At 37.7% G+C, this 15,134-nt stretch overlaps 1 protein-coding gene across 1 annotated transcript; it reads right to left on the bottom strand.

The window, feature by feature from the left end:
* Positions 1-13,259: 13,259 nt before the first annotated feature.
* On the bottom strand, positions 13,260-15,134 carry LOC128867060 (putative inorganic phosphate cotransporter). The gene is made up of 4 exons (XM_054108155.1): positions 15,020-15,134; positions 14,743-14,879; positions 13,600-14,673; positions 13,260-13,517 (listed from the first exon to the last, which is right to left on the bottom strand). Exons 1-4 carry the CDS (start codon positions 15,132-15,134, stop codon positions 13,260-13,262), a joined length of 1,584 nt encoding a protein of 527 aa, XP_053964130.1.

Here is a 15,134-nt window from a genome sequence, read left to right as displayed (position 1 = left end):
AAATTTATTTGTACACACATTCTTTTCAAACATGTATATTTTGTACATAGATACATATGTAATATATTAGTATATGTATATAAATTATATGTATACTAGTGTATTGTCCATATGAATATTTCGGCGTTAATATCCCGTTAGTTTTCTGGGAACAACATCTTGCATTGACCAAATTGCTTTAAATTTGTCATTTGTAGTATATCAGTGCACGTGAGTAATGGATCGTAAAAGGTTGAAGTGTTTAACATTAAAAGAGAGGGCTGAAGTCCTTAACAAAATTAAACGTGGACGTAGTGTTACTTCTCTAGCGAAGGAATATGGGGTAGCCAAGTCCACCATAAGTCTTATAAAAAAGAAAGATAAGGCAATTTATGGCTTGCACTAACGCTACCGGCAACCATAAGCTTAAACTTCTCGTTATTGACAAAGCAAGAAATCCTCGAGTTTTCAAAAATTTTAACTGTCCGGTGGAGTACAAAAATTCCAAATCAGCCTGGATGACTTCGGCGATTTTCAAAGACTGGTTTCATAATTCGTTCGTGCCGCAGGTAAAATCCAGATTCATTAAAACAATTGTTTTAACCAAGTTAAATGACTTTAATATTTAGGTAAGAAAAAATTTGAAAGATGGGGACTACCTGAGAAGGCTCTTCTTCTAATTGATAATGCCCCATCACATCCCAACGAAATCGAATTAAAGTCCGAGGATGGTTTAATTTTAACTATGTTTATGCCGCCGAATGTGACACCATTGATCCAGCCAATGGACCAAAATGTAATTCGTATAACGAAACTATACTACAGAAATTTTCTACTGGCTTCCATTTTCAACAATCGATCGAAAAATCGATATCGATGACTGTTTTTTTCACATAGCACACTCAATTGATAAGTCGAACAAATTCGATAAATCGAACAGCGCCTGTTTTAATTAGTTCGAGTTCTCGCGAGTGCACTGTAATGTTTTTTCTTCACTTTTATTTCGTATTTTTCTTTGTTATTTTTTAATTACATGCATATAAATACTAGGTACTACTATTGACGGCCGCCGTAGCCGAATAAGTTGGTGTGTGACTACCATTCGGATTTCACAGGGAGAACGTAGGTTTGAATCTCGGTGAAGCACCAAAATTAAGAAAAACATTTTTCTACTAACGGTCGCCCCTCGGCAGGCAATGGAAAACCTTCTAGTGTATTTCTGCGATGAAACAGCTCCTCATAAAAATATCTGCTGTTCGGAGTCGGACGGGAACTCCAACATCAATACGCACGCCACAAATTGGAGGAGAAGCTCGGCCAAACATCCAAAAAGGGTGTACCCGGCAATTATATATACATATATATATATAAATACTACAAACACCAAAGGAATTTCAATTTATTAAATTGAAAATTATCAACTTACGGTATATTTTCTATTATTTACATGTTTATATGTAAATTTTTTCTACTTCGATAATATTTACATAGTTAACTATGCAAAATCAGTAAGTATGTATATTTATTTCATTATTTCAAAATGTGCGAGCATATTTCTCAAGAGCTGTTTAAACAATTCACAACTATTCAAAGCTTGAATTGTCTTTTGCTCACTACTGGTATGTACCTGTAATTTCTTCTTTCACATCAAGTTAAATATTAAATATAGGTTAAATTTTATGAAATTCAACTGGAAATTATTATCAATCGTTTCAATTGCCTTAAATTTCATTCTCGCCTAAGTTGCGCTTGCTTAAGACTCTGTTGCAGTCCATTGATATGTATTATAGTAATACACATATGTATGTATGTACATACAATATATGGTGCATTCAATATACATACATACTTACATAATACGAATAAAATACATGCGATACACACTAAGTGTCATAATTCAACTTATTTATAAATACTATTTCTCAATGAAATTCGCACGATGGGATCAGTACAAAGTCAGATTCGTCATCTTCGTCTTTTACTATCATAGTAGTCTTGCTGGCAACAAAAAATTTATCACCGCAATGCGTCGCCACCGGTTCTAATAGTACTTATTGTGGTTATTCGTGGTACGGCGAGTGTCAAAAGTTATTTTGAGACTGCCTTTTTGTGTTTGGGCGATTTGTGGGCGATTTTTGGGTAACAAAAATTATTATTTTTATAGGAGAGGCTTATATGTTCAGCCTTACAATTGGCGAAAGGAAGGCTAAGGCTTAGGCATCAGCTCGGACAACAATTCAAAACTAATAAAATAACGCCGTTACAACTTCAAGGCCAAGAGCAGGGCGTCCTAGTAAGTTAACAGACAGGTGAAGCGTGCAGTATTATAGGCTTTGTGAATGAAGACTTAAAGCTAGGTAGGTGAAATGGTTGGACGCAATAGCGTCCGCTATTCACTGTTACATTGGCGCCAATCTCGTCTTTAAAGAAATATGGGCGGATGGTTCCTCCAGTCCACCAAAGGTTGTTTTCAATTGCCGTAATGGCTGCTTTTGAATGACTTCGGGTTGCTCTTCAGCCCAAATACGACAATTTCGCTTATTGACGTCGACATTAAGCCAAAAATAGGCCTCATCGCCTTACACCATAAGTTAGCCTAAGCGCAAAACAAAAAAAAATTTTTTGTATCGAAAGAAATAAAAAATGGGAGGAGAAAATCTGGTACAGCCCCAAATTACCAACAGTGAAACAAGACGGTAATGGGGTGATGGTGTGGGTATGTGTGGCAGCGGGAAACGTAGGAAAATTGCAGTTTATTGATTCAACAATGGATAATAGGCCGGGTCGATTTGTGAGGAGGCAAAAAAATCGTCCGTTGCTCTGTGAAAATCATATTCTAGAGATCAAAATAAGAAACTTTGCCGAAGGAACCATACCTCTAAAACGAATTCTGATGTCCCCCAATTTGGGTCGAATATAGAGTATGACAATTTTACATTTCAAATAAAATCTATTATCTATTTGTAAAATGATGAGATCTAAAACGAATTATGCAATGTCGTTATATAGTGAAAACTAAAAGAAAACTAAGAAGGAAATGGAGTCCATTTCAAAAAACTTAAACACTTTTTTCGTGTTACATTTTCAACTACGCACAAAGCAGCGTAGACTTACGACGCTAAGTGTATGTATATGTATATGTAGTAGTTAATCGCCCGCTGATTAATAATAGCGTGTGAAAGTTCACCGTGATCTGCATAAATGCTTATCTCGCCTTTTACAAGACCGACAGTAGAACGTACATATATTTATGTATGTGTGTATGTAGGTATGTAAAATAAATTCATAGACTCTTATCGGACAAAAGAGTGGGTTCATATAGAAAATTTCCACAGCGAATAAGGAATATATTCATAAATATTACATCTTCCGATTATCACTGCATCCGCTCAATGACTCAACTTCTGCAAAATTGCCATTCTTATGATGCTGCCAAAATATGGGCCGAACATAAATATTATACGTACATACTCGCTTTAGAGAGATAAAAGGCACATGTCGCCTGAAACCGATATTTCGAGAAAACGACTGATAATAGTCCGGGAGCCAGGGGTCGATTTTTGACTGCGTTTTTACACCGTTAAATTCTTGACTATACTTGTAATTTAGCTTTCGTGAATAACGAAAGTGAACGTCAGTTGGCGCACCCGCGGTGGGTGTGATTGTGGGAGGGTACGAAACGTGTCGAAAAAAAATTTCTACCAACTCATTGAAAATTCCGCGCGCCGCCGAGATGTATGTATGAACGCAATGATACATTCTTGCTTCGGCTGGTAGTCTTCCCACCGCTATAAACGCAGCTGACCATCATTATTATATTTTCATATGTGTCCAAAATTATGTAAAAAAAATTTCAATCGGCATAAAGTAGTTTTACTTTTTAATTTATTTTACAAGTTTGCCTGTTCAGCTGACGTATTTTTCCCCCTCTACGAGGCAGCTGACTATTTTTTTTTATTCTACTAAATGTCAACAATACACAACAAATTTCAGCCGGTATTAAATGAGTTGTTAAAAATTTTTTTCGACACGTTTCGCAGCATCCCACGTACGTACCCTCCGCTACTGGACCAGCTGACGGTTGGTTTCGTCATCCATTAAAGTCAGTCGGCATGAAAAGATGAGGTCAAAATGATCCCTGGTTCCCGGACTATAAACTTAAAAAGTATCCGTACACAAAGAAATGAAGGTAACAATTAAGAAATTCTGTTTTGTTAAATATAAATACTTTAACCGTATATTGCCAATGTACGAATACTTTTTCGAATACTTCGTTGAAGTGAAGGATCCTGTTTTTGTTTTGCAAAATTTAATTCTTAAATATGTGCTTAGGAAAAAATGTATAGAAATTGTAGAAAAATTACGGACTAAAAATTTTTCATAAAAGTTTAAAATTTTATTTTTTTACAATGAATTTCTTGATATCTTGCTTTCATTTCTGTGTGTGCGGATACTTTTTTGACAAGTGCATATGCTTTTCTAGCACATTTTGGCTTATTGATGCGCTCCTTTTGCAAGGTTTTGCATTCTAAGTCAAGAAAAGACTTCCAGGAGAGATTAGCTTCAAAATACAAGAATCCTATGCAAATCGGAGTACTCTGCGCATAGTTATTAGCTTTCATTTATACATATTTTGGAACTTTATTTTAGGGATTATGTTAAGGACTTAGAGATTATTGTAGTGAAATTGTTCAAAAGCAAAGGGTGATTTTTTAAGAGCTATAGGCAAGTTTTTCAAAAACAAAACACGTAAAATTCAGAAAAATGCATGCACTTTTTATATAAATCGACAGTATAGTCCATATTATTTAATGTTTGAAGATTATTACATGCAAATGTTGACCGCGACTGGGCCTCAAATGGTCCATCCGCTTAGTCCCATTTTGGCATACTCTTTCCAATGTTTCCGCCGGTATCTCACATATAAATACTTTAATGTTGTCTTCCAATGCGTTAATTGAAGCAGGCTTGTCTGAATAGACATGAGCTTTAACATAGCCCCACAAAAAATAATCTAAAGGCGTTATATCGCACGATCTGGGTGGCCAATTGGCAAGCCCCGAACGTGAAATAAAATGTTCACCGAACTCGCCTCTCAACAAGTCCATTGTTACGCGTGCTGTGTGGCATGTGGCACCGTCTTGCTGAAACCACATGTCATGCAAGTCAAGCTCTTGCATTTTGGGCAAAAAAAGTTGGATTTCATTTCACGGTACCGCTCACCATTCACAGTTACTTTACGATTCGCAGCATCTTTGAAGAAGTACGGCCCAATGATACCTCCAGCCCATAAACCGCACCAAACTGTGACCTTTTCCGGATACATTGGTAGCTGTTGCAATTCTTCTGGCTGATATTCACTCCAAAATCGACCATTCTGCTTACTTACGCACCCATTGATCCAAAAATGAGCTTCGTCGCTGAACACAATTTTTCGATAAAAAAGTGGATCTTCGGCCAACTTTCCAGGAGCCCATTCACCAAAAATTCTGCGTTGCCGCAGGCCGTTCGGCTTCAATTCTTGCACCAGCTGTATTTTGAAAGGATTCACACCTAAATCCTTTCGCAAAATGTTCCACGTTGTTGAGTAACAGAGGCCCAATTGCTGCGAACGGCGACGAATCGATAATTGATGGTCATCATTAGCACTGGCCGATACAGCTGCGATATTTTCTTCAGTTCGCACTCTACGTAAGCGTGCTGGTGGTTTGATGTCTAATAATGTAAATTTGGTTCTAAATTTAGTCACAATAGCTCGAATAGCCGCTTCAGTGGGTCGATTAAACTGACCATAAAATGGGAGAATCGCGCGATAAACTTTTTTAACAGAACACGCATTTTTATAATAAAATTCAATGATTTGCAAGCGTTGAATTGTGTGTAAACGAGTTATAATTTTTTTAGTCTTGATTAATGAAAATTTACTACCAATCTAAAATTTTGTATGAATTTTATAAGAAAATGTTGTTTTCACAGCTCTAATTGCCTTAGGCCAATTTGAAAATTAATTGAATGTCCTATAAATGACTTAATGCAATAAAGAAATATGAATTTTATTTGAAATATTTTTTAAAAGTAATCCATTTTTATGAATTTTTCTATTTTTAATATTCTTAGAATCTTCATGATAAACTGGAAGGATGTCTTTAGGTTTTTGTTCCGTTACTGGTCTAGCGGTAGTGTATAATGGAAGTATCAGGTCAGTCCATAAGTTCGTGCGTTTTCTAAAGGTGGTTTTAAAATTAATAAAAAAGATGTTTAAATCACTTATTAATCAATAATATATTTTCCTTCATTATTTACAATGTCTCGCCAACGTTAGGCACATTTTTAATTCCCTGCTCAAAAAATTGTTTGTCCTTGGAGCCAAAATACGCTTCGATATCCCTTTTTATAGCTTCTTTTGAAGAGTAGTTGTTGTTACTCAAATGGGATTGAAGTCCTCGGAAAAGGTAATAATCACAAGGTGCAATATCCGGAGAGTATGGTGGATGCGGCATTAGCTCCCATCCGAGCTCGTTCAGCTTGCCTAATGTTTGCCTTGCGGTATGAGGTCTTGCGCTGTCGTGGTGAAACAAAACTTTGCGTCTATTCACTAAAGACGCTCGATTTTTTTAAGTGCCTCATTTTGATTTGATAGCTGATGGGAATAATAATTAGCAGTTATCGTCTGGTTTGGTTCCAGAAGTTCATGATAAACAATACCGGCCATATCCCACCAAATAGGCAGGAGAACTTTTTGGAGTGAAGGCCATCTCTAGGGGTCGGTTCTGGTGTTTCATCTTTACCTAACCATTGGCGTTTGCGAACAGGATTATTGTAAATGACCCATTTCTCATCACCAGTAACGATACGGTTCAAAAAATTTTCATTTTCAAGCCGTTGCAGCAGCTGAGAACACACATTCACTCTCTGCTGAAGGTTGGCGACGGAAAGTCTATGCGGAACCCATTTTCCCAGCTTTGAAACCTTTTCCAACTGAACCAGGTGCCTGTGAACTGTTCCATGCGATGAATTTAACCTTTGAGCTATCATATCGACTGTCAAATTTGGCTCAGTTTCCACGAGTTCAAGCAAGACGTCGGAGTTAAAGACTTCCGGACGACCAGCGGGCGGGGCATCCTCCACGTCGCAGTTACCACTTTGGAATTTTGAAAACCACTTTTGGGCAGTCATTACACTCACGGTATCCTCTCCGTGAACAGTGTTTATTTCTGCAGCAGCAGTTGTTGCATTTTTACCAATTTTATAAAAAAATATTAAATATGCCTCTTATACGCGTTCGAAGATTCCATTTTATTTTTTAACAACACCTGCTTCTATCCGCGATGGAATTTAGAATCATCTAAAGAAGTTTTTTAGAACATTTTACAAGGTTCATTTTTGTATTCGCCCGGCGGTATTTTTTACTCTTTTTGTGATTGATACTTTTAGTGACTTCCTCAGTAGAAAATCTTTCTACACTTTTCTATCATCTTATTTTGTATAAGTAGGTTGCTTTTTTTATTTTCATTTCTATCAAACCAAAATCACGGTCAATATGTAGAAAGAAAGTCCCGATACCAACTACTTTTAAGTTATGTTTATATGTAATTTCTTAAAATTTTTGACTTACACAACTTTCATAATTAACACTAAATGAATTCCGTATAACGTTGAAATTACATCCACTATCCAAAGGTTTATCTTTGATGATATCGTGAAAACTATATTAAATACTTATAGTTTAAGATAACACGGATGTGAAATAAGTGATTTATTTTTAAATTATAAAATTCAAAAGAGATAGTTTTTTATAATTTTTTTTTATTAAATTTCTGCATTTGCTAAAAATTTTGTTTTTGACAATTTTACCTTTGCTTTACACGTTTTTCATAGTACTTTTCTCACGCCACTATCCAACTAAAGCTTTGAGCTTCACATTTGTCCCCTTTATCATCACTTAGTGCTGAGGGTAATTACCGTAACATACTATTACTTCAAGGAAGCGTTAACGATTTTTCAAATGGTCAAATACGCAAACCTTATTAACACTTTCTTCTTTAGTACGCACTTAATAATTTTATTGCGCCTTGAAGTATGCCAAAGATAAGCTATCAAATGTTATGTATTTGGCACGTACACTCTTTCTGGGTGTTTGGCCGAGCTCCTCCTCCTATTTGTGGTGTGCGTCTTGATGTTGTTCCACAAATGGATGGACCTACAGTTTCAAGCCGATGCCGAACGGCAGATATTTTTTATAAGGTGCTTTTTCATGGCAGAAATACACTCGGAGATTTGCAATTGCCTGCCGAGGGGCGACCGATATTAGAAAAAACTTTTTTTTTCATTTTGGTGTTTCACCGAGATTCGAACCTACGTTTTCCTCGAATTCCGCATGGTAGTCACACACCAACCATTCGGCTACGGTGGCCGCCGTAAGTACTGCAAAATAATGACATAAGAAATGCCAGACAATTTTATTCGTAACAATTTGGGCTTATTTCAATCATATTATCGTCAATAATTTGGTAATTTTTTCTTTCAAAAATTTTTGTTGAGACTTTCATGTATTGGTCCGCTCTTGAATTTTGCCTTTAGTAATGGTTGCAAAGCAATAATCTCCTTAATTTATTCGCAAACAGTTAAGGTTTACACGAAATTTATTATTAATCATGTAGTTTTTTTTACTTCTAGTTAGGTGACCCGCCTGCAGCAAAACTTCATCCAGTAAAGCGATCGTGGTCGAGCGAGCTCTGAATGACCTAGCAGCTAAATATACAATAATTTTGTCAGTTGGCTGCATAGCGAATGAATTGACAAGGAAAATATCCACCCTGCCCAGCAGTCAGTAGCTCTCGGACTGTGGGCAAATCCTAATCGAAGGGACAAACAAAATATTATTGAGAAGCATAACAAATTTGACGTGAAATTAATAAGAAAAGAGAGGATAGAGCAAGTCTCAGCTGCGGTTTGAAAATGGACCTCTTGGGCATGAATGGGACTCCTTCTTGAACAAAGAGGGTGGGACCACAATTACTTACTTATTTATAAATTCTTTCCGCCGGAAGACAACGTGGAAGACATTTCCCGCTCAAAGCATATCAGATTATACGTGCGTCATAATTCATCCTTGACGACGAAGTATCATTACCAGAAGAAGTTGGCGTCAAAATGCCAAAGCCAAAGTGCTGGAACCCCCATAAGTTCAAACTATATTATTTTCATGCCAGAACTCATTGCTGCTTAATCTTACATTACAGCCTGGCATTCACTGCAGACTCTGACAATCTACGCAGTGCGTAAGACATTTTGATGTTTTGCTAGAAGTGACGTTCAGTACCAGCTCTACTTACGTTTTCACTCTTGAAGCCTTCCGTGAAGAGTTCTTTTTTTTTAAATATCCTGAAAGTTGTCCTATATGTCTCCAGTTTCTCTAAAAGCCAGACAAACACTGCATTCCTCGAAGACTATTTATGGCATGGCACAAGTACATCATCTGGAGCGAGTGTTATTGGATGTTGCTTTAAAAACTGCCAAATAATTCCCTCTATCCGGAAGACCACTCGTTGCCTCATGTTCCAGAAGAATACAGCCAGCCCATTGTCTTAATTATTGCTATAGGAAACAAGTTCAATAATGTTTAAGAGCAGCTGCTGAGTATTTGGCTGTTATGCTTACACACAATATGCTTCCCTGCAGCCTAATCAGCCATGAAACCGTGGGTATAATAACTATACCATCATACTGTAGCTTTCTACATGATAATTAGTCTGATCATAGCCGGGAAAAGCACTAAAAGGGGATTCAGACCTCACATTTTCATAAATGTATTTTGACAATACTCAAAATCTTTACTCTCAGAGCTCTACATGAGTCTTCTCTACCACTTCCTGTTCAGAATTACATACAGATAGTAGTTCGAGCTTCTAAGCACTGCTAAGTTGAGATCTACTATTTTCCGCTTCCGCATAAACAGTACTAAGGCTATCGTGCTTGGGCAAGGCAATCTCCTAGCAAATTTGATAGTTTCATCCATCCCATCTCGTCTGGCAGCTGAGCCCTTAGAGTCATAGGTAGAAGTAAAAAAAAGCACTTTCAATATCAGCAAAAAGCCCAACTATGTAACCCAATCTTTGTATACATATTTACTTAATGGCCTGTTCAACAACATTCTCAACCTCATTTACTTCTCATCTTCTCTGCTGAATTTCAATACTTTCATCGCAAAGTTTGGTATTAAACTTAAACTTACTATATTTATACTATAACGCCCTCACATACGAACTTTATTTATTCTTTTTTCAATGAGCTGAAAAATTCATGTCGCCCAAAAGATGTAAGTAACTGGTGAAAACTATCGTGCGATGATTTATTACGGTTTTCGATGTGGGCTATCGACACAGGCGTGCATTGATCAACTTACTTCGACTTTTGGCGTTAAAGCGTCACACTCAGCTACTGTGAAACGCGAACGTCGATCCGGATTTAGGATGAATATCGTGAAGACCGTCTAAAAATGGACAGCATTGTTGTGTCAGAAGCAATCAATGCTGTGCGTCAACTGACAACGGAAGGTCATCATGTGGCATACCACGAAATAGAGACATCCTTGTGCATTAATGGAACCAGCTTACATTTAATATTGCATGAACATTTGATTATCAAAAAGATTTGCTTTCGTGTCTATTGGTGTAAGAAAATGTTGAAAAAATTCCGCCGCGTTAGTTCAAAGCACGTCCATGACATTGTGACAGGTGCCGAATCTTGGCAGCAATCGTCAGAATCAGTGTTCCAAGACGATTTTAAGCCAACAAAATTTATTGACGGAAAAGGCACCCCAAAACAATAGGATGACTGGTTTTTTCGGAAAATCTGGCTATGTTACAACTGTACCATTAGAGAAACCCAAAACAGTCAATTCTGAGTGGTGCACAATTACTTATTAGCGGAAGTTTTTGGAGAATTAAGGCAAACCAATCACCGAAGATGAGTCATTCTTTACCAAAACAATATGAGCTTTCACGTATCGGCTCACACAAGAAAGTTTTAGAGTTGGTTGGTTGGTTGGTTAGAGTGGTGATTCATCCTGAATCCAACTAGCGCTTCCGCACCATTTTGTTGCCACATCCTCTTTACCAACTTGTTATTTACGGCATGTCTATACCCAGTCTGTGCGGTTCAGGAACCTTATTAGGTTGTTGACATCTAAGCCAGACAGTTGTTCGAGCTCCTCGAACAGCGGTTTGCCCAGGGTTAACATTCTGTCCTTCCATAGGGCAGGGCATTCACAGAGGAAATGGAAGATTGTTTCCTTTTTCTCCGGTTGTTTGCAACTGTGACAGTATGTGTTGTGAGGGATGCCCATTTTGGCTGCCTGTTCTCCGACAGACCAAAAGCCAGTTATGACTGCCGTTAGTCTCCAGGCATCCCGTCGTTTCATGTTTAACAATATTGATGATTGTTTAAGGTTGTAGGTGGGCCATAACGTTCTGCTGATTTTGCATTTCGTCTGGCCCCTCCATCTACACTCCGCCATTCGGAGGTATTTTAGGGAAATTGTACTCTTGACTGCGCCTAATGGTGTGAATACCGGTTCTGCAAGAGCGTTATTCATGGCAGATCCCCCTCTTGCCAGTTCATCTGCTTTTTCGTTACCTTCAATATTCCGATGTCCTGGGACCCAGATTAAGGTAACATTATGTTTTTCGCTCAAGGTGGAAAGGCTATTCCTACTTTGTTCCACCACCATTGAGGTTGTAGTCGCTGAATCCAGTGCCTGGATTGCAGCTTGGCTATCCGAGAGAATAGCGATATTGCTCTTAAAAGAGAAGTCTGTGATTAGTAGCCTTTAGAGTACTCAAAAGATGAAATTAATGGGTCATCTGCCTTACAGTCCGGATTTGGCACCTAATGAGCTTTGTTCCCGCACCTCAAAAGTAAAATGCGAGGTCAACGTTTTTCAACGCCTCTTTTTTTTGGGTTTTCACTTCTGAGTTACACAAGTTCTTTTAAAATTGGCTCAAATAAATGCAAAAGTATATTGAATTCTAAGGATAACATTTAAAGAATCAGTAAAGCCATTTTCATTTCATTTCATTCAGTATTTTACTGTGTTTTCGTCATTAGGCGCAAAATATAAAAGGCAAACCTCGTTCCAGACCTTTCAGGTTTTCAGCCTGAAGCTCTTTGTCAGGACATCATCACTAAATAAAAATTCTGCAAAGAGTATATTTCCTCCAGCTATCGTTGAAAAGAAAAAAAATACCCGCATGTGATATACCTATATTTGGAGTTCATATACTAGAAAAAAGTATCCTCTCAGTTTCCACATACAATATTTTAGTATCATATAAAGGGTGATCAGATTGGAAGTACTTTTTACAATAGGATTTTTTTTAACAGATCACGCGTCTGTCGAACTAAGTACATAATTCTTTTGAGTATTCATTGACATTTCATCATGGAAAGACTTAGGCCTCAACAACGTTTACAAATCGTACAATTATATTACGAAAATCGATGCTCTGTGAAAAATCGCTGTTTTCAGCGATGTGACCCATTTTTGGCCTAATGGCGGCGTTAATAAGCAAAATTTTCATATTTGGACTGAAGATCAACCTAAAGCCATTCAAGAACAGCTATTATAAATATTTAAAACAACCGTTTGGTGCGGTCTATGAGCTGGAGGAATCACCGGCCCATATTTCTTCAAAGACGAGGCTCGCGTCAATGTAGCAGTGAATTGTAAACGCTATCACGCCTTGATAAATGACTTTTTGATGCCTGAAATTGAAGCCCTGTTCTCTTCCGACATTTGGTTTCAACAAGATGGCGTTACTTGTTATACAGGCCGTAAAACACTGGATTTACTGCGTCGTCGTTTCGGTGAGTAATTTATTTCTCGTCTCGCACCAGTGGATTGGCCCACGAAAAAAGTTGGAAAGGAACTTTAAAAACTTTCTACGCCAGATATTATTTCTTTGACCCAAATGTATGTGGTTCCTTCGGTGAAGAGATGAATTTTGTCGCATATTTCTAATAGTTTTCTATGTTCTATTTAATACTTTATTGTGTTACAAAAGTTTATAAATTTAAAAAAAACTATACTATATATACTTACTATACATAATTGCTTATCGTTTTTTAAATACTACCGAGATATTTGTTATGCATAACTTAAAAAAAAACTAGTTAAATATAAAAAAATAAATAAATAGAATTTAAACATAAATAATTTAATATACATTACTACTCATTATTTTCTATCGTTCTCGCATCGTTTTTGCCTCCATGGCCACTTATTTTTGGCCTCGCACACACATAAAACTCTCTATCGCCCATTCCTGGGACTTCTCAGCGCCTTCAGTGTCAACATTTTCCTTGCACGTACGCCTCGATGTAATTCTTGTTGGTTCCTCTATATTGTCCTTTAACAGATAATCAGGTGCATCCCATGGTTGTGCTTCTGCTGAACCGAAAATTATGAATATCAAATTGCCGAAGAAGAAAATGCACGCAGCAATTATAAACACGATTTGCCACTTATAGCGATTGTGCTGGAAAGGGAATGGAAAATGATCAATTCATTATTATTACATAAATAACTGAAGATAACTGAAAAATTTCCCCTACACTCACCACATCTGTCACTATAACGCCCACAACTAGTGGCGTAACGAGAGAGACCACATTCGCTAATGTATTTATAATACCCATAACAACACCAGCATGATTTGGTGACATATCAATCGTACTGAGCACACAGCCCATGGTAATACCACCGTTGAAACCCACATTCAAAGTCATTAACACAATAGCCAATGGCTCGTTTGCTTCGCCCAGAAATCCTATACCGATCATAAGAAAAGCTGGCAGCCACAATGCCATTGTATTCGCTATCTTACGCACTACCGTTAGCGTTAGCCAACTCTTCGCCACAGCCATATTTCCGCAAAAGAGATATACGTACGACATAATCCAACGAGCGATGTAGGGTAGCGCAGAATACAAAGCATTACTTTTAATGTTCATATTGAACACACCATTCATATAAGAAGGAATTTGGGTTTGAATCGTGCTGAACCCCCATGTTTCGGCACAACGTACCATGAGCAATGCAAGGAATGGCACCGATGTGAACATTGCAAACCACGGTATAGGTATTTTCTTCTCATGGAAATCTTCTTCACGCTTCAGCGACATCTCAATGTACTGGCATTCCATTTTTGTTATGAAACAAGACGATGGTGGATTATCTGCCGCCAATATCAGCCACAGCAAACACCAAACAAAACAAATACCTGCTGAGATATATGAAATGCCTGGCCAACCAATTGAGCTACCCGCTATCAAACCACTCACAAGCATAGCCAATACAGTGCCGCAATCTACGCCCGAATATGTGAGTGCACCGAGCATATTGCGTTCTTGTGGCGGTGACCACTTGGCTATATGCTCATGAATAGCGGGAAAGAGCGCGGCTTGGCAAAGACCCTGCATGATGCGTATAGCGCAGAATACAAGCCAGCCTCCGCGAATCACAAGAAAAGGTGTGAGTAAGCTGAGCAGCGCCGAACCAAGAACGCCCACGAACATCACAATTTTTACTCCAAAGCGACGACTCAGATAGCCACCTGGAAACTGCGTTACCACATAACCCCAATAGAAGCTGGAAATGATGTATGATTTTTGTTGTTCTGACCAATCGAATTCCTGTAAAATAGTTTAGAGGTGAAATGAGTTGTGATTAAAACTAAAGCTCTAATATTCTATCATACATACCGGAAAATTGGGATTTGTACTGGCGGCATTTGTCATCGCCACCACAGCGACGGAGATGTTCAGACGACTTACAGAAACAGCCACTATGTTGAGGAAGAGCAATAAAGTTTGAACATGACGAATGCCAAACCGGGGACCTGTAGAGTATAAAAGGAAAAATATGGTAGTAAAAAAGGTTTCTGTATACAGTTTTTTAGAAATTTAAGATAAGTTTTTGGCGGCAATACGAGGATTAAATGGCATTCTCTAGTGCTCTTAAGAATTGCATACAACTTACATAAATAGTATATCTGATTTTCTATTGTTGGTGGAGTATCGTTGATAGTTACTATTTTTCCATCTCGTGAAATTTCTTGCAAACTGACTTCGGCTGCTCTTAAGATCTTCTGCAT

This window comes from Anastrepha ludens, chromosome 6 (genome assembly GCF_028408465.1).
Source record: "Anastrepha ludens isolate Willacy chromosome 6, idAnaLude1.1, whole genome shotgun sequence".
Taxonomy (NCBI): domain Eukaryota; kingdom Metazoa; phylum Arthropoda; class Insecta; order Diptera; family Tephritidae; genus Anastrepha; species Anastrepha ludens.
This window is presented reverse-complemented; position numbering and strand designations above follow the sequence as displayed.

Coding starts and splice junctions, on each gene's coding strand:
- LOC128867060 (XM_054108155.1), bottom strand. CDS start 15,134: ATGCAGAAGATCTTAAGAGCAGCCGAAGTCAGTTTGCAAGAAATTTCA. Junction 14,674..14,742: donor GTACAAATCCCAATTTTCCG/GTATGTATGATA, acceptor ACTATTTTACAG/GAATTCGATTGGTCAGAACA. Junction 13,518..13,599: donor GCGTTATAGTGACAGATGTG/GTGAGTGTAGGG, acceptor TTCCCTTTCCAG/CACAATCGCTATAAGTGGCA.